This window comes from Gouania willdenowi, chromosome 14 (assembly GCF_900634775.1).
Source record: "Gouania willdenowi chromosome 14, fGouWil2.1, whole genome shotgun sequence".
Taxonomy (NCBI): domain Eukaryota; kingdom Metazoa; phylum Chordata; class Actinopteri; order Blenniiformes; family Gobiesocidae; genus Gouania; species Gouania willdenowi.
Window position 1 is genome coordinate 7,673,738 of NC_041057.1, and position 20,195 is coordinate 7,693,932.

The 20,195-nt window shown below is 41.9% G+C and overlaps 1 protein-coding gene across 1 annotated transcript; it reads right to left on the bottom strand.

Moving 5' to 3' along the window:
- Positions 1-544: 544 nt before the first annotated feature.
- elnb (elastin b) lies at positions 545-18,667 on the bottom strand. The gene is made up of 46 exons (XM_028465904.1): positions 18,580-18,667; positions 16,378-16,560; positions 15,675-15,854; positions 15,299-15,421; positions 14,112-14,177; positions 13,350-13,988; positions 13,038-13,118; positions 12,920-12,967; positions 12,768-12,830; positions 12,628-12,669; positions 12,435-12,497; positions 12,287-12,331; positions 11,826-12,167; positions 11,624-11,659; positions 11,344-11,553; positions 11,193-11,225; positions 10,412-11,110; positions 10,296-10,325; positions 10,032-10,178; positions 9,636-9,779; positions 9,521-9,553; positions 9,355-9,411; positions 8,765-8,788; positions 8,394-8,654; positions 8,260-8,307; positions 8,082-8,126; positions 7,862-7,954; positions 7,697-7,720; positions 7,218-7,274; positions 6,813-7,001; positions 6,551-6,727; positions 6,429-6,467; positions 6,300-6,350; positions 5,812-6,201; positions 5,675-5,725; positions 5,364-5,591; positions 5,211-5,279; positions 4,377-5,045; positions 4,089-4,115; positions 3,669-4,004; positions 3,268-3,327; positions 3,108-3,143; positions 2,963-2,998; positions 2,754-2,777; positions 2,384-2,449; positions 545-1,757 (listed from the first exon to the last, which is right to left on the bottom strand). The coding sequence occupies exons 1-46, from the start codon at positions 18,653-18,655 to the stop codon at positions 1,714-1,716; spliced, it is 6,384 nt and encodes a 2,127-aa protein (XP_028321705.1). The 5' UTR covers positions 18,656-18,667; the 3' UTR covers positions 545-1,713.
- Between the last annotated feature and the right edge of the window lie 1,528 nt (positions 18,668-20,195).

The following is a 20,195-nucleotide window of genomic DNA, read 5'->3' on the forward strand; positions in this document are numbered from 1 at the left end:
GTGTTTTTGGAGTAATTTTGTGAATTTTTGCTGTTTTTTAAATAATTGTTTTGTATATTTTTCTGTTATTTTGTAGGTTTTTGGAATATTTTTTGGGGTTTGGCCATTGTCTGTATTAGAGCCTAAATATGGTTGATATCAGCAATGTCATATTAATGCTGAAATGGCTTTCTATTCTTGTCTTGTCTTCTCCTGTCCTATCCTTCATGTATTTCTACAGTTTTAGACTGGTCAGACTGGCTCACCAGATCTATTCATTTAAGAACCAGACCTGCTTCATATTCCAAATACTTTTAGTGTGGAACTGGTTTTACAATTTCAACTACATTTTCTTTGATCTGATTTTAAATATTATTACCAATTCCCATTTATCATTTTTTTTTATCACTGATACACTTTTTCTATCCAGAGCTGCTCGACTTATGGTTATAAACACACAAAAAAAAACGTTGTGGCTTTGAATCAGTATTGCCCATCAAATGGCATTGAATATAAACGTGGAAACAAACACCCAATTAAAAAATTAAATAAAAAATGAAACGAGTCACTGTTCATGTCTTTATTTCAGAGAGCAATGTTTACAAAAAAAAGTGCATAATCTTCAAAGGCCATATCAAAAAATGCAGATGTTAAAAACACACATTGTGCCACTTTATCAACAAAGAATGACATTCACTTACAGCTGTTCTAAAATTCAAGGACAATGTTGGAAAAAAAAGCACTTCCTTGTACAAAAGTTGAAAACACACAATTTAAAAACAAAGGCAAATAATCACTGATTTACAAAAAGCAGGTGGATTTGTAAAATGACACTGAAAGAAGTTCTCAGTATAATTTAAAAAGTCTAGTGAGTGGGTGACCAACAGTGGCAAAAGAGATGAAGGAAAACACAGTGAAAGATGTGATTTTGATGTTTCCTCACCCTCATGTTTAACAGCTAAAACATAAGCCACAACACAAGACAGAAACATTCTTCTAGAAACAAAGTCTGTGAACACATTTGAAATTAATGCTATAATAAAGTGTTGTGAAGCTATGAAACAGTGCCTACAGTGTTGAAGCAAAGAAAACCAGAGACTGCTCTTTCATGATCAAATCTAACTGCCATACTCACGATGTAAAAGCTTAAAAAAAAACAGTAGTTAAGTGCTAGAATCAACAGGAAATCCAGTCTGGCTGGGTAAAAGTGTGACCTCAGAGAAACTTTAGTCAGCATGCAGACAGGTCTGAAGGAGTTGCCCTCAGGGAGTCCTTAGTATCACGGTGGCACTTGCACAGGAATGGAAACTCTCTCAAACTTAAAACAAAATAGTAAAAAAAAAAATCAATAGTATAGCTCGACTTTCCTGGTTTTTAATAAACAACATATGTAGATCTTTTTATTCTCAGGATCTGCTCAGACATTAAGGTGGTTTGTTCAGAGAAGAAAATAATGTGCCCAAAAAATGCTTTTACTACAGCTGATTGCAAAATATTGTATTTTTTAAAAATTATAATCTCAAAAAATATTCCAAACGCATTGAAACAGAAATACAATCACACCAATAACTTTTTAAAATCCTGAATCCAAGCTCTTTCGCTTACTCACAGAGATCTGTACAACAATAAATGAAGAAGCTACGCCTCGCTTTAGTGAACATTTGCAGGATGGGATCAGGCATTAGCATTAGCACCACTGTTGTTTAGTGAGGTCACTTCCTTTGTGCTGGTCCTTCACTTCCTTAGACGGCCACAGTATTTCCCCTGACAGCCGGCGCCTACAGCACCAAGAACACAAAGAAATTAAAACGTTTCCTCACTTTTTGTGAATGACACTAACTACTCAAATATTGTCTGTCAGTGACAGGGGAACAATCTGAGAAATATTACTTTAGAACTCAGACAGTGGTGACTATACGCAGAGTTTATGGGGGGGATTTTTGGATTCATTTTCCAAAAAAATACAATTCTTAATATAATATACAAACATTTTAAGTGCCATAAAACATAGTGACTGTACAAAATATATACAAATTCATTTGTTGTTCTTTTAAAAATCTCACCTAAAGTCTCATACTTTTGAGACTTTAGGTTGGTTCTTCTTCTATTGCGCAATTCTTCTTCACAATGTAAAAGTGAGGCGACACTGTGCCCAGCAGTTCATGTATGCTACTGCCGCAAAAATGAAGCAGGCCTGATTTTATCATGAATTTACAATAGTAAACAACGCTTCGACGCAAAAGTTTGTAGTCAACATTATCAATGATGTTACTAATAATTTTTGCATCATCGTATCGTAGAATCTCAAACTCTGCCTATGGTGGTGGTTTGGTTCTAGAGAGGCTTTCATGTTTGGATGTGGTTAGGCTTCATTGCAAAGTCACATTGTGTGTTTGGTTTATACCTCGGTAGCCCCCGGCTCCAAGTAAAGCCTGCAAAGCGGAATATTTAGCTGCTTTCTGTGCTTTAGCTGGGGGGACAAGGAAGTCAGAAAAAAACATTAGTAATATCACAAATATTTACCTAAACCTTCTGATCTTAAGAATCTGCATGGTGTGATGTTTGCACAAGGATTATAATAGAACACATACTTGTACAACATATTTATTGTAGTTTAAGGTGTAATAAAAAATCTGAATGCTGGCAAGTCTTTTGGTGCTAAGACAAAAGGTAAATAACGATGTGTTATTTACTTTATGTGCGATCATTATTATGGCTATGGTTGACTAGTGTATACCTTTGTGCTAATGCTGGATTAAAGACAGTTTTCTTACATTTTTGGGCTGCTCCTGCATATCCTAGGGAACAAAAACAGGAAAGACAAGTCATGATAAACAACTGATAGCAATGACAAGGTTTCCCAGGAGTGACATGATGAGGATTAGAATACCAAAGTGAGCAGTCACAGAGATAAAAGTGCATTATTTACAGGACTCTGTGAGGGATTTCTCCATAGGCATTAAGACAATGTTGTCATTCTTACCTGGATAACCTCCACCAAAACCAAGGGAAGCATCCCCTATTGGAAGAAAGCTCTCATTACAGGCCAGAACCTTTGATTATGACTTTTGCAATATTAAAAAAAATGCAAAAGCTTTTATTGTCTGTTGTTAGTTTGCATTGTTCACCTCCTACTCCTCCTCCTGTTCCTGCTGCTGCTCCACCTAAACAGGTGAGTGAACGAGAATAAAAAAACGTAATAAAATCATCAAAATCATGGTTGGACCTGTGTAGTTGTCTAATACTGTTATACTGTTATTGTTATGTTTTTGTAGATCACAATCTTACCTGGTCCTCCACCAGTGGCACCTCCTGCTCCAGTTCCAGGGAGGACACCCACTCCTCCACCTGGTGAACAAATGTTTGTATGCAGGTATATTAGAGCAAAAATAACACCTGAAAGCCCAACATCCCTTTCTTTCAAGTTAATCCTGTTTTTAAGGAACAAAATTCATTTTTTAAACAAATTTGATTAGGTGATTTAATTTTCTAAATATACCAACCTCCTCCTGTATAAGTAGATAAACATAAATTAAATTTGTTTCACAGTACAGTGATTTTAGTATAGTTATTTAGGTATATGGTATATAAGCAAGTGAATGTACCCAAAAATGTGGCTTTCATGTCTACATGCTAAGCACATGAAAACATATTCCAATAACTACAGTTTAAAAGGATGAGAACCAAACCTGGTCCATAGCCAGTTCCTCCCAATGATGAGCCATAGCCTGATTTAGGAGGCTTCCTTTGATCGCCAGGGCCGTATCCACCAGCTCCCTGTGGTCCAAACCCCCCTGGCAGAGTTCCAGCGCCACCTGTACCAAACCCACCAGGTCCGACACCCCCTGAGCCAAAACCACCTGGTCTTGAACCACTCGGGCCAACAACACCAGTTCCTGCTACACCTTGGCCAATACCAATAGATGAACCAGTTCCAGCAGGTCCGTAACCACCAGGACCAAAACCACCTGGTCTTGTTCCAGTTCCACCAGTACCAGGTCCTGTACCTGCTCCTAGGAAGCTTCCTAGGTCAGAAAACAAATGTAAAATATGTACCTCAGACTTTTAGTAGACCATTACCAGATTCCTTTCCAAAGCTGATGACTTACCTGTCCCATAACCAGCGCCTCCATAACCTGCAGAGAAGAAAATAACTATGAATTAATCAACGATCAGCTTCTCAAATGGACAAAAATGTCTTGTTAATACATTTATCACAACATACACAAAGCAACACTGTAATAATTTTTATTGTGTTTATTTTAATGACTGCCCTGTACAGTGTCCTTGGGTGTTTTGAAAGGCACTTTTAAATAAAATGTATTATTATTATTATTATTATTATTATAATAAATGTGTCCATATAGCTGGATGTACAACTTTAAGCAGTTTTTTACCAGATTTAGATGGTTTTCTTTTTCCTGATCCTGGACCACCGGCTCCATATCCTCCCATTCCTGTGCCGGCACCGCCTGGTCCGAAACCACCAGTTCCTGTGCCAGCTCCTCCTGGTCCATAACCACCAGTTCCTGTGCCGGCACCGCCTGGTCCGAAACCACCAGTTCCTGTGCCAGCTACTCCTGGTCCGAAACCACCAGTTCCTGTGCCAGCTCCTCCTGGTCCGTAACCACTAATTCCTGTGCCGGCCCTGCCTGGTCCGTAACCACCAGTTCCTGTGCCAGCTCCTCCCGGTCCGTAACCACCTGTTCCTGTACCAGCTCTGCCTGGTGCGAAACCACCAGTTCCTGTGCCGGCACCGCCCAGTCCGTAACCACCAGTTCCTGTACCAGCTCCTTCTCGTCCGAAAACACCAGTTCCTGTGCCAGCTCCTCCTGGTCCGAAACCACCAGTTCCTCTGCCGGCACCGCCCGGTCCATAACCACCAGTTCCTGTACCAGCTCCTCCTGGTCCAAAACCACCAGTTCCTGTGCCGGCAACGCCCGGTCCGTAACCACCACTTCCTGTACCAGCTCCTACTGGTCCGAAACCACCAGTTCCTCTTCCAGCTCCGCCTGGTCCGAAACCACTAGTTCCAGTCCCAGCCCCTCCAGGTCCCACTCCTGTAGCTGAAACAAGCGGTGGGTTTTTAGTAAACTAATCCCTGACAGTAATATTGTCTGGTGTACATTTGGTCAGTTGCAATGATTTGTTGGATTTTAGATATTTTGGAATTGAGTGGAAAAAATAATGGGCATTTCAAACCAGCTTCAGTGTAAACCAGATTTACGCACCTGGTCCATAACCAGTTCCTGCACCACCTTGTCCATAACCAGGTCCGCCAAGTGAGGAGGATCCATAGGCTGTCAGGGGGATACACAGTTTTTAATGTAATTTAAGTGTATCATTAATGGTCACTTTTAGTGACGAAGCAAAGGCTAATGTACCTGATTTAGGAGGTTTTCTCAGTCCTTGACCACCCTGTCCATATCCTCCTGCCCCTGTCACAGCACCACCTTGTCCAAAACCACTTGGCCCAGTGCCACCAGATCCATAAGTGCCTGCACCAGGACTAACAGCCCCGTAACCACCTGGCACATAGCCTCCTGGACCAGGACCAATACCAGTTCCCAAGCCTTGTCTTCCTATTGTTCCACCAGCTCCTGCTCCATAACCTAAGAACAAACTTTCTTCAGTTGACTTTCTTTGTAAAATGCTCATAAATACCATTACCACACTGCTGTTCATATGTACTTACTTTTAGGTGGTTTTCCAGTTCCAGTACCCGTTCCTTGTCCATATCTCGAGCCTGATGAACAAAACCAATTATTACATATTTTCTATTGAAGCAAAATGTTTTTTTTAACTACAAAGTTTAATAGAAATCCAATTTACCATCAGGGCCTACACCACCATATCCACCCGGTCCAGCACCAGCTCCTCCTGGGCCTGCTCCAGTTCTTCCTGTTCCAGCACCTCCTGTGGCTCCTGGACCTGTCCCAACACCACCAGGACCAAAACCAGTCCCTCCAGCACTGCCGCCATAGCCTCCAGGCCCAGCTCCATAACCACCTGGACCTGTACCATAGCTGCCTGGACCTGTGCCATAGCCTCCTGGACCTGTACCATAGCCTCCTGGACCTGTACCATAGCCTCCTGGACCTGTACCATAGCCTCCTGGACCTGTACCATAGCTTCCTGGACCTGTGCCATAGCCTCCTAGGCCTGTGTTGTAGATACCAGTTCCAAGCCTTCCCTGGCCTCCTGCTCCAAATGTTCCATACACTGATGAAAAGATAAAAACAATGAAAAGAACAATGCAACCTCTATCACTTACGCCAAATTAAATCATACTGGAGAAATCGTTTGATAGCTCTTTGAACCTTTTCCTGGTTTTCCGGCTCCTACTCCCGCTCCAGTCGGATAACGAACACCTGAAAGGGAAAACAAATAAACTGTAAAACTTCAGTGTCTGATAACTTGCTCAATCCAGGTGGGAACTGTTACATTACCTCCAGCTGGCAAAACTCCAGCTCCACCTGCTCCATAACCTGTGGAAGATGATGTGAGGAAGATTCTTTATTGAGATGTTGAATCACAACATTGCAGAGGAGAAAATATGATGACAGCTCACTTTTTCCAGGTTTAACAATTCCTGCACCTCCTCCACCTGGTACCAAACCACCTGCTCCTGTCCCACCTCCGACACTTCCCGGACCCCCTCCAACAGACCCAGGACCAGTGCTGACCCCACCCGTCACTCCACCTGCACTGCCACTACCTCCTCCTGTTGTTCCATCAGCTCCATGTTCTGTGAGACATTCAGGATGGAGCTGCTCACACGCCTTGATCAAACATGGGCATCACAGAGAACCTCCTGATGTTTGGAGAAGCACCTTTATGTGGCATTGGTGTTCCTCCTGCTGCAGGGCTTCCTCCTTCTCCAGTTCCCGCCACTCCACCTGAAACACTTCCAGGTGTTCCTGCACCAGTAGGACCTCCAGCTATGCCAATAGTACCCTCCCTCTCTCCATCAGGGCCTCCTTCTCCATCTCCCTCACCTGGTGTGTCTCCTCTGGGAACACCTGCAGACAGAAGACATAAGACATCAGTGAAAAGTATCTTAAATAAGTGAGGTGAGTCATATCACAAAGCTTATTTAGCATGTTCTCCCTTTTCTTTTAACAGTCAAAAATGTTTACATTACAGAAATATAAGTAAACCTCACTAAAAAAAGGAAAAATGTTCAAGTAAATATTTGTTTTAAATTGTTAAGACAGACTTATTCTTATATGTATCACCTGGGGGTTTGAGGGGTTTGGCTCCCGGTAGAATCACACTTGTCCTGTCACCAGTCCCTGCAAAATTACTTTGTATTAGTTGATGAAAATATCAATATATTTCTATATAGTTTTTGCTCACGTGTATTATTTTTAATTAATCATAGTTTAGTTATTGCCACTTTTGTATAAATTAAAATATATCTAATATATAAATCCAATAATATAAAAAGCTAATCTGAATTAAAATGATATAGATATTACAGTATTGATAAATGTAACAGTTTTACATTTGTGTAATTGGATGTTTGCAGGGCCACATGGTGGCGCTATTCCCTTCCATATAAAACAATCACTTATATACAGTTTAGAATCTAATGTGCCTGAGAGGTCTTATCCACATGGCACTGGCAGAAATTTAGTTCATAAGGGTAAAAGGTATTACATAACAGGTGTGGTGCCATTTGTTCAGGCAGATATGAGTGAACTTAGTTTCTGACCTGAAATGGTGGTCCCATTGAGTCCTGTTTGATAAAGAAGATACAACAGGACCTTTAGGATGATATGAAAACATTCTCTACCTGTGGTACAGTTTAAAAACCATTTTCGATCAAATGTAGGCAGATACATTTTACATGCATTTTAAATGTGAAGCATGAACTTACCTGGTTTTGCACCAATAATTGGGATTCCTGCTCCACCCAGTCGATCTCCATCACCTCCTGCACCGGTCGGGCTGCCAGCTACACTAGTGTCTCCTATTTAAATATAGAATGCATTATGTTTTCATACATTTAGGGGTTGTTTTACGAGTTTTTATAGAGGTAATGTCTCTGGGTGGTGGAAAGTGGAATAAATGTCTGTAGATCAGATAGGTTCACTTGCCTTCTCCACCAGAACTTCCAGATCCCTCAATCACAGCCCTGTCACCTGGAATAATGACAAAGCATTTAAATAAGATAACATCAAATATAACAAGGGTCAAAGCTTACGAGAGAAATGTGCGACAATGAAGTCATAAAAAGACCAACAGAGTTTGTGTGTATTGTGTATATGCAGATACCTTCTGATCCTGGAGCTGCTGTGCTTCCTGTGGATTCAGGTCCCCCACCTGATGCAACAGACACAGTTCAGCACATTTTTGTACTTATTTTGGAATGATATATAAACGTTTTTAAACTTTACACAGAACCTCACCACTTGATCCAACTGTTCCCCCAACACCTCCTGTACTGGTGCCATTTCCTGAAGTACCACTTCCTGTATCAGCTCCTGTAGGTCCAATTGCTGTGGGTCTAATTCCTGTGCCAGCCCCAATAGATCCTGTTGTTCTAGTCCCTGTAGTACCAGTTCCTGTACCAACTCCTGTGGTTCCAGTTCCTGTGGTTCCAGTCCCTGTACCAGCTCCTGTGGTGCCACTTCCTGTGCCAACTCCTGGTATGACCCCATCAGGTTGGCCTTCAGTTATTAGAGTAGAAAATTACAAGGTAAATAGATTTTTATATTTAAACTAAAGTAAACAGTTCAAACTGTTTTTACTGCCAAATTAAAACCAATTTGCACTTTACCATATTTTGCAGATGTACCATAATCTGAGGATGAAATCAACAATTACACTGTATCAGTAAAAACCTTGAAGAAAACTCATGAATTTGAATTTGACATAAACCAACTTTTCAACCAAGAAAAAAGTTTGTTCCCTTATTTCAAAAGGATTGAGAATGTATTTTTTACATTTTTTTTATTTAGATATTTACCTTGTTTGTCGTTCAAAAATGATTGTTCATCCTGAATGTCTAAGATGTCTCAAACCCTTGTCACTGTCATAATGATGTATTTAATTTGCAAATCAATGCAAGTAGCAATAATCCTTTCATGTACTTTTTACAAAATTTTGGGCAAACAAAACTCAATTCTACTCTTCAAGGGAACTTGATATTTTTTTGTCACATGACCTTTTTTTTTTTTTCAATGAATGATTTTCAGAAGGACTGAACACGAGGTGATTGTTCTGATCACTCAAAGTGAAATCTGCCACTCAGATGATCCTGCAGGAGCTCTTGCACTTTGACCAAAGACATACATCCAAAGCTCCACAGCCATTTGACACCAGCAAACAATGAAAATGATAATTTTTGCAGTTTTTAAAGCAGCTTACCTCTTCCTGCTCCACCTCCAAGCACTCCTCCAGCTCCTGCTCCACCCGCACCCTGACCTTCATCAGAATTACACAAGCAAAATGATTTGTAGGAATGTTGCTATAAAAACTATCAATATTTGAGTTTCTTGAACAGAGAAGGACATAGATACTGTATATAGGCTACCATATTTTGAAGGCTTTTGTCCAGCTCCAAAACCTGTTCGTATAAAAAGATTTAGTTAGTTTTTTTAGTTTGTTAAAGAAAAAAAAAAACCTCCAAGCTTAAGTAATATTTAAACCTCCATATCCAGTTCCTGGTCCTGCACTATAACCTCCACCTGGTCCGTAACCAGTACCAGCTCCAGCGCCAGGCCAAAATCCACCAGGCCCATATCCTCTTCCAGTGCCCAGTGCTCCTCCAGAACCAGGACCATAGCCCCCTGCTACTGGGACAAAGGGGAGATTTGGATCAGAATTTGGTGCTTAGAAATATGGTTCAGCACTATTGTCTGTGGATTAGCTGCTACTAAACTATTGGGAATGTATATCCTTATTTGTTCATTATGTTCTTTTATTGAAGATGTTTCTATAGTTTTCATAATGGCTATTTCAAATGAAAGATCAATTAAAAGTATTTCAATCATTCAATGTTATCTTCGTGCTGTGCAAACTCAGCTCTGTTTTTCCAATAATACCTCCAGCTCCAGGTCCAACTCTAACTCCAGAACCAGGTCCACCACTGGTTGTTACTGCACCTTGGCCAGGGAGGCCACCACCTACTCCCCCTGCAGAACCAGGTCCAGCCTCAACCCCCAGGGCACCTCCAGCACCTCCAGGAAGCCCTGCAGCAAATATGGATTAAACATCAACCTGATTAGGTTCACAGATCAGTCTTAGCAGATGACTTTAGACAAAAGAAGAACAAAATCAATAGGGCTCGTTGGATCTGAGTGTCTTACCGTGTTTACGGGCTTTGGCTCCGGCATAGCCTGAAAAAACATCAGCATTTGAGAATCACTTGATGATGTTGATACCTTTGAATCTGAAAAGCCTTGAGTAAAAAATGTATCTTTACCTCCAGGTCCATAGCCAGCTCCACCCGGTCCATAACCAGTTCCTGTCCCACCCGGTCCATAACCAGTCCCTGCTCCTCCTGGTCCATAACTAGTCCCTGCACTGCTTGGACCGTAACCAGTCCCTGCTCTTCCTGGTCCTGCTCCACCTGGCCCATAACCAGTCCCTGCACCACCTGGTCCATAACCAGTTCCAGCTCCACTTGGTCCATAACCCGTCCCTGCTCCTCCTGGCACCGCTCCACCTTGTCCATAACCAGTTCCTGCACCACCTGGTCCATAACCAGTTCCAGCTCCACTTGGTCCATAACCAGTCCCTGCTCCTCCTGGTCCATAACCAGTCCCTGCATCTCGTGATCCATAACCAGTCCCTACTCCTCCTGGTCCAGCTCCACCTGGTCCATAACCAGTCCCTGCTCCTCCTTGTCCAGCTCCACCAGGTCCATAACTAGTCCCTACACCACCTGGTCCATAACCAGTCCCTGCTCCTCCTTGTCCAGCTCCACCAGGTCCATAACTAGTCCCTACACCACCTGGTCCATAACCAGTCCCTGCTCCTCCTTGTCCAGCTCCACCAGGTCCATAACTAGTCCCTACACCACCTGGTCCATAACCAGTACCTGCTCCTCCTTGTCCAGCACCAGCTGGTCCATAACCAGTCCCTGCTCCTCCTGACCCTCCGAGTGCCCCACTAAGCATACCTATGAGACAAAGAACAGTGCCTTTCTTTTCAACGCAGTAACATTATTATCACAGGTGTCCACGGCTGATTGTTATTCTTACCATATTTTCGTGCTTTGGCATTGGCGTCATAACCTGAAAAACAAATTTAAAAAGACTGTTACATGTATCCTACACTTTGCTCTCTGCTAGACTACGTCACTTATTACTGGTAACATTTGGTATTAGGCAGAATCTTTGGAATAATGTTTACCACCAGGTCCTGTTCTTGCCCCTCCATATCCAGCCCCCGCTGCACCTTGACCGTAACCAAGACCACCTGGCCCAGTGCTGCCCCCACCAGGACCATAGCCAACACCTGAACCGGGTCCTACACCAGTGCCCACTCCTCCTGGTCCTCCAACTGTCCCAGTACCAGCACCTCCAGGGCTAAAGCCGGTGCCACCACCAGTCCCTCCAGCTCCTGGACAATGAGTGAGTGAGGCTTTAATAACATGCATTAGTTTGTGGTTGTAGTATTTTAAAGGTCTCACCATATTTACGAGCTTTGTCAGAGCCAGGGACGTAACCTGTGATTCCAAATGATGTGGAAACGAATGGTTATCAAACTATAAACTTGAATGAGTCAAACTATTTTACCATAACAGTGAAGGAATTTTTAGGTGTTAACAGTAATATCACAGAGACAGGAAATAACACCATAACAAGAAGACGAAAAAAACACTTTTATACAACCTCCTGTTCCAGCTGCTCCTGTTCCTCCAAATCCAGGACGGAGTCCTGTCCCCACACCTCCTCCAAGTCCTGGTCCACCTCCTGTCCCCACACCTCCTGCAAGTCCAGGTCCGGCTCCTGTTCCAACACCTCCTCCGAGTCCTGGTCCAACTCCTGTCCCCACACCTCCTCCAAGTCCTGGTCCGGCTCCTGTTCCAACACCTCCTCCAAATCCCGTTCCGACTCTTGTCCCCACACCTCCACCTGAACCAGGTGCGACTCCCACTCCTCCCCCTGCTTGCTGACCAGCTCCACCACCTAAAACGCCTCCTTGACTAGGTCCCCAGGTTCCAACTCCTGCACCTTAATGTTACAAATGTACAGACAAATGTTGCAATCAGCTAAGTGAGTATGGATGAAGAAGTCCTGAATATGTTTCTTATGAGTGCTTCTTTTTAATGACAAAGCTGTTCTGTCTCTACCATATTTAGCTGCTGCTTTGCCGAGTTTCTTCGATTTTCCCGCCCCTGTAGTCAAGAGAGGAAAAGCATCTTAGACTAAGAAATGTAGGCAATACATTTATTATTTAAAGACAAGAAAACTGTTACTCCTCTTCTAGTTTTTGCCTACCTGACTTTGGTGTAATGAGCGGATATCCTCGAAAAACCCCTGGAAGCTGCTGGCCACGACCATCTAAGACAAGACACACATCACTAAATTTGTGAAATACTGAATTTTAGTTGTTGAAATTGTTACAAAGAACCCCTCAAGTATCAGGCAGAGAGCTTTTAATTTTCACATCATGTTGAAGAATGTGACTCACTTCCTGTCCCTCCTGGTCCAGTACCTCCCTGACCAAGTACTCCTGCACCAATGAAGATTAAAGCAATGTTGTATTATGTTTTTTTTTTTATCCCACAAGGGGATATTCCAGGATGCATGAATATTGAAATATTTTTATACCAGTCTGAGACCCCAATCCTGATCCTGTGGCCACTCCGGGGAGAACACCTCTGCCTCCAAAGCCTGACCAAAAGTATCCAGTGACATTTGATTTCTTAGATGGTATATGTCAGTAGTTTTGCATATGCTTTTACATTTATGTGACAACTCACCTTGTCCTGGTACAAATCCACCTTGGTAGAGTCCAGGTACTCCAATTCCTGTGTGAGACCACAGCCGTTAAGCAGAAACTCCTCCTGAGGAGAGTATTTGAATTTATGTGGGGTTTACCTGGAATTTGTTTCGATGCTTTTCCACCACTCTTCCCACCATGCCCTGCTCCAGTTGTACCAGTTTGTGGAAGTAGTGAACCTTGAACATGAAACAGATACAACTTATGTAGATTTGAAAATGTCATGTACCTATTGTAATTAATTCTACTCCAAATGTTTATTTACAATTCAACCTTAGTTTTAAAACTACAATGTACTACATTAATTGACATTTAAAGTTTATATATACATTTTTAAAACAATTACACTGACTTTATTTCATTTTAATGTAAATAATGTTTTAAGCACTATATTACATCAAATTATTCACCTCTTCCTGGGACAGCAGCTCCACCTTGACCAAGCCCGACTCCTGCACCACCAGGCCCAAATCCTGCACCGCCAGGCCCGACTCCTGCACCGCCAGGCCCAACTCCTGCATCGCCAGGCCCGACTCCTGCACCGCCAGGCCCAAATCCTGCACCGCCAGGCCTGACTCCTGCCCCGCCTGGCCCTACTGCTGCACCGCCAGGTCCGACTCCTGCACCACCAGACCCATACCCTGCACCGCCAGGCCCAACTCCTGCACCACCAGGCCCATACCCTGCACCGCCAGGCCTGACTCCTGCACTGCCAGGCCCGACTCCTGTACCACCAGGCCCGAATCCTGCACCGCCAGGCCCATACCCTGCACCACCAGGCCCGAATCCGGCACCACCAGGCCCGACTCCTGCACCGCCAGGCCCGAATCCGGCACCACTAGGCCCGACTCCTGCACCGCCAGGCCCATACCCTGCACCACCAGGCCCGAATCCGGCACCACCAGGCCCAACTCCTGCACCACCAGGCCCATACCCTGCACCGCCAGGTCCATATCCTGCACTGCCAGGTCCATATCCTGCACCACCAGGCCCGACTCCTGCACCCCCAGGCCCATAACCAGTTCCACCAAATGTTGTTCCAACACCACCTAAGGTAAATGATACAGAGGTCAGTAGTTTTTCAAAGTGAGGACTGATAAAAGTAGTTTGTTTTTGCAGTAGAAATATAAAGTTGTTTATTATATTACAATGAACCGTGTAAACAGCGTTACCTGTTTTCGGTGGTTTGGGGCCAGTTCCATCAGTTGGTCCATATCCTCCATACCCCCCATAGCCACCTGCATCAATGCAAATGTTTGTTTAGTTCATGTGCAGCCGTTGTAGACTGCTGCTTACATCATTAAGTGCTGGATGGGACAGTCTGCAGTGTGGCACCAATCTAGTTTGAATTCAGGATATTTTTATTCCTATCCAAAAACACATTGATGAGTATACAGTATAGGCATTGTTTTTATTATCTGTCTTTAAGTTTGTTTAATGGACCAGCATCTGTAAATGTAATCTTATCTAATGTTAATAAGAGTAGACTTCATTACAGATACATTTCAAACTGTTCATTGATTATCTTGATCTCCAATGGAGTTTCATTGGATCTTCTAACTTGTGGACAGCATAGATTTTGGATGTAACCCATGTTTCTCTAAAAAGTATGACTGGTGTGATTCCTGCGTTCATACTGATCTGCTTTTGACCCACTGACATAATGATTTCAAAGGGTTCAAAGCTGAGGCTTTACCAACACCGTTTTCACATTATTGCCCCCGCCTCCCCAGCAACAAGCCCAACTCCACTTCCTCCTCCTTTCTTCAGTAAGGGTAACTCAGGGATGAAAAACAATGACTTTCCAAAGCAAATTAGTCTTCCTCTCTTTATCAGGGCCCTGACATTTCCAAGGCATTAGCTTTAATCACAGTGCACATGTGTGTGTGAAGCTGGGTAACCCCCCAACAATAACTTATAAGCTTGAAGCGATGAGGAAATGAAACTCGGAACATATATGGGGTCCTTATCCTGAACATAGGAACAATATTTACACTGAAAGCAGCAGAGCAGAGTCGTGTGAGTGGAGCTGAGAGCTTCCACTTATTGTGAATGTCACATGATAAGAGTGCTGAGAGAATCAGTTTTAAATCATCTTATGACGTGTTCTTATTACATTTTCAAAATACTACAGTAAGGTTTTCTTGCAATGGATGAGTGGGCTCAAGTGCTAAAAATATTTATGGGAATGAAATACATTTCAAACATCAATCCAACCAAAATTGTAATGTTCCAACATGATCAATATCAGATGTGTGCAGCTAGAGTCTACTACATCCACTTTCCTGCAGGTTTTTGCTGCTTAATCAGTCGCCATTATGTCATGCAGAAGAATGTCATTGAACAAATATCATCTTACCTGTTCCTTGGCCAGCGGTACCACTGCCTACAGCTCCAGTTCCATAACTTCCACGACCAACACCACTTGGCTCAAAACCACCTGTCCCAGTTCCACCCGGTCCCAGACCACCATAGACACCTCCTAAATATGAGGAGAACAAAGAGATGAAGATCAACTTTACTGTTTTAGTGGTGTTTTATCACTGTGATTACTAGGCTTGCTCCTTCACTTTAACTTTGAAAAGTCATAGAATGAGTATTCAGTCTAAAGGCCAACAAACGTGAAGACTTGCCTGATTTTGAAGATTGTCCACCTCATAGAGAAAAATATTTACAATAGAAAAAAGGGACTCCTCTCAAAGTGAATTAGACTAGATTTATGTCCTTGAACTCACCACTGCCTTGACCAAAGGTGCTTGGCCTGAAACCTCCTGGTCCAACACTTCCAGGTCCAAACCCTCCTGGTCCGACCCCTCCTGGTCCGACACCTCCTGGTCCAAACCCTCCTGGTCCAACACCTCCTGGTCCGACACCTCCTGGTCCGACACCTCCTGGTCTTTGACCACCAAAGCCAGCTAAGGAACAAATAAAGAATTGAAAACTTGCAGAATAAATCATACCCACTGGATGTGGAGAATGCCGAAAGCAACACTTGTGACTGGGAAACAATTCTGTCTTGTGGAAGGAATGCTGAAAATGTTTACACATGAATTTGCTTTAGTTTGGCTTAAACAGGAGCCAAGATAACTCTAGTTCTCATTTCTTTGTTTCTCTTGATTTCACTTCATAGATTGCTCCTCTTCACATTTAAGCAAACAAGATCTTGAGAGATTACATCAAATCAGAACCAGAGTTCAATGGTGCTTTTGGGTCTCCCCAAATATACTGGCCTAACCCTATCCTGATACACCTTCACAAAATTTGTTGGTGAACAGTGTATGGAATTTGTGCCAAGCCTTTGACTCCCCATACCAAACTGAACAGTCCAGAACCATTCAGGGGGTTACATCGAGAAAAAATAACCAACAATGCTAACCCTTTAACAGTAAACCATCTCACATTTACTGCATGCCATTCACCGGAACACATCTCCTTTACCTCCACCAGCTCCTGGCCCAAAGCTTCCTAAACCAGCACCAGTTCCTCCTGGTCCAGCTTCTCCACCACGCTGATAACCTGTTCCAGCACTTCCAGGACCAAATCCTGTTCCAGTCCCACCTGGTCCAAATCCAGGTACAGGTCCAGCACCAGCTGCAGCTCCACCAGTAGGTATGTAAACACCTGAAACAAAACCAAAGTCGGTTTCATAAAAAAAAATTAAACTCACAATATGGATGTAAATTATCTTAAAAGGCTGTGTTAGTGAAAGTCATTCACTCAGGTCTCTTAAACAAGCAACTCCTGCAGCAGTTAACTGGAACACAGTGTTTCCAATGTTTTAGATCCTATAACAGGCGACACAATTGTGAGTCATCAACCACAACATTTTCTCCTCTGTGGCTGCACCTAATCCATTTAATTTCTCTTAATAGCTGTTAACACATCATATCCACTCTCACACAAGCTCCAGCACAGAGAAGTGTGTGTGTGTGTGTGTGTCTGTGTGTGTGTGTGTGTGTGTGTGTGTGTGTGTGTGTGTGTGTGTGTGTGTGTGTGTGTGTGTGTGTGTGTGTGTGTGTGTGTGTGTGCGTGTGTGTATTATCAACTCAAAGCTCGGCGCCTGAGTTACTCTGTTGATAACAAACGCTGCTTCACCTAAAAGGCATGTTTGCTCTGTAATAATTCTCACACTTTTCTACACCGATGGTGTTTTACACAAATCACCCAAAGCTAAAAATAGAAAGTTGGGGAGTAGAAGTACTATAAAAGGAAGTGTTTTGGGCTTTTTTTTTCTTTGGAACCCACAGCCTAGATGTGAAAGTAAGAATTCTGTGGGGACTGTTAAAGAATGTAGGGTACGGATCTCACTGCAGTAATGCCATAAACAGCACTTTCACAACAACACAGCCAATTATCCTCAGTCATTTAGCTCAACCTGCTGGACACGGCCAAAATTAGGTGTTCTTGGAGCAGTCTTTTATAATTAGGAGTTGGGCCGATACACACGTTTTCTGAAATTCACTCGGAGTCCACTCACTGTTTGGAAATATAAACCATCTTGGAATGCCCTGCAATGAGTCAGATTTGTTCTAATTATATAATCCTGCGTACCAAGATCTGTTGGTCTTAAACAGGTCATGACATATTTTTAGGATCTCAGAATACACCTGATAATGATTTTTGAGAACATTTTCAGACAGAAACTTAGGCACACTTAAACAGAACATGTGAACTCTGCAGAGTAAGAGCAAGACTTCAAAGTTGTTGTTGTACTTCAACTTTTTTCTCGTGTTGCATGTGAGTTATTTTCCAGCTGTAATTAATGCAAATTGAAGTGGAATGATTTTGAAACTTGATGACTGTGTTTAAGTAAGTAAAACAGGTAAGATTTCCACAGTAGGGCTTTTATTTTGAAGATATCATCACATTAATTTAGATGATGATTGCATAGCTTCATCACTCACTGAGTTTTTAACAGACAAATCCAACAGATGTCAAAACTGAAACCAAAGACAATTCACCTCCATCTTTAGTTAAAACAAAAGCACAAAAAATATTGGTCACTCCTCAACATTTCACATTTTGAGATAAGAGATCAAAGGCAACAGGGTCTATTATAGTTGAGTTTTACTGTATTCGTAACCTTATTTCATGCCTTATAATATTGTTGCTCACACTTTATTCAAAAGGGCAAAATAGGCATTAAATATAAGAAGTTTTAATCCTAAACTTTTCTAAAAAAAAAAAAAAAGAAATTGTCATGATGGAGACACTTAAAAAGGCAAATATGGTTTAGTATGGTATAGTTTTAGGAAGTCAATTTAAAAAAAAAACCTAAAAACTCTAAATCATAAAGTTAACCACATTTTGAACCAATGGCATTGTAAGAAAGAATAATTTGTCCTCGAAATAACTTTCACAGTATTTGAAGGACAATTTTCTGCACAACATACAACTCAAAAGTAATGTGCATTATAATATTAATCTCATATATTTAAGAATTTTAAAAAATCTGCAAAACATAATATTTTCCGCTTGATCAAATATTGCATGACAGGCCCCTATAAATCCATATTAATTAAACACAGTGAAGAACAACCTCATTTAAAAATTACCCAAAAAACGGACAATTTGCATTCAGTTCACTAAAATTGTTACACCTGGACCAAAAGTGCATCACACGTGCACGTAAAGACTCACCGCCTTGCAGCGAAGGTTTCCACAAAGTCACGAGAAGGACTCCATGCAGGTACGCAGCCACTGTCCCCCTTGCCATCTTGCTCGAAAATGTCCCTCTCATCATGCAAGCTGCAGGTTTTAACCCCACGAGCCTCTCGGGTCTCAACAAGGCCTTCAGAAAGAAGGCGGGGAAATGTCTGAGCTGAAGAAAAAAAGAAAAAAAAGAGGGGGAAAGGATGCAAACCAGGACTTTGTGTTAGTGGCTGCATGACACACATGGAGAAAGATAAACAGGGGAGTGGGGGGGAGTGAAAATACACTGCATCACCTCATTAAAACAAATTGGTTGCTCAAATATCCAATGCACTGCAGGGCTGCACATAATTGGTTTATTTTGTAAAGTCATTAGAGACGAAAGAACGAGCATGAAATTAGGAGTAATGGACGTGAGGGTTTTGCAGAAGTTTCCTCACACTGTGTTGGGTTTAGTTTGAAGATGGGGATGTGAAACAATCATTGTTTGTGAAATAAAGTGAAATCATTTAGAAAACTAGACTGTGGACATGTTGTGGCTACAGAGGGAGAGATGTTTTTACAGCCGTGCACAAACAGAGGTAGGCGCAATGAGTTTATAGCAACAAGATTAGAGCTTGATGCCAGAGAAAAGAGTTTACACCTGATTCCGTCACAAAATGAAAAGTCTAGAAGTAAGAGTCACCGGTACTTAACTCCATTTTCTCAGAATTTTAACCATGAGAGATACATGTGTGGAATGAATCCTGGAGGAAAGTAAAACAAAAGCAAAAGTAAGTGAGGTATAATAAGTATAATTGAATAAATTACCCAGGCTGTAGCTGTCAGGATTTATTCACATAAAACAACAATGAAAAAAGCTAAAATGTTAGCTAAGATTAAAAGAAATGTAATACAACATTTTACTGTAATTCCAAGCTAATATTGAAAACTCGCAAGGAATAAAGTAAAAAGTGTCGCAACAGCCTTTATTTTTATAGGTTTTCATTAGATACTGTGACTCATCGGATGCTTCTTTGATAAACCAAAGCCCTCGATCTCACAAAAGTGCTTCCCAAAGAATGATTTTAAAACATCTCATAAAGAAGAGTTTTAACCTTGTAGGAAGTATTTTTTTTTCCGGACAGGATGATGACAGTATTTATACGTTGAACCCTTAAAACTAACTTCTCTCACGATGATCTAAAAGAAAGACCTCATAAACCGGGGGCAAACGGTTCCGATAAATGTTTGCCCCCGAAAACCAGTTAACACTGGTTGGTAATTCCTGGTTGAAACTCAATTTCCAGAGGGATTGAAAGGCTTTTTTTTCACAGTCATGTGACATGTCATGTTGCACTTGAAAACTTTGCGCTGAACTTAAGTTTGCACAAAAATTTGTACAGATTTATACATGAAATGTTTAAATTAAGTGATAATTGTAGGCAGTATGAAGCCCTCAATGGAACATGCCAAAAAAAAATTGCACTAGTTTTGCAAGATTTCGCAGAAGTTGAATTTTTGTATTTTTGCCTGTGCCTTTAGGGGCTTTGTAAGGCAACAATTATTTAAATAGAACTTAAAAATATTTGCAGGGGTTCCTTTGGTTCAAATGCTGATGCAGC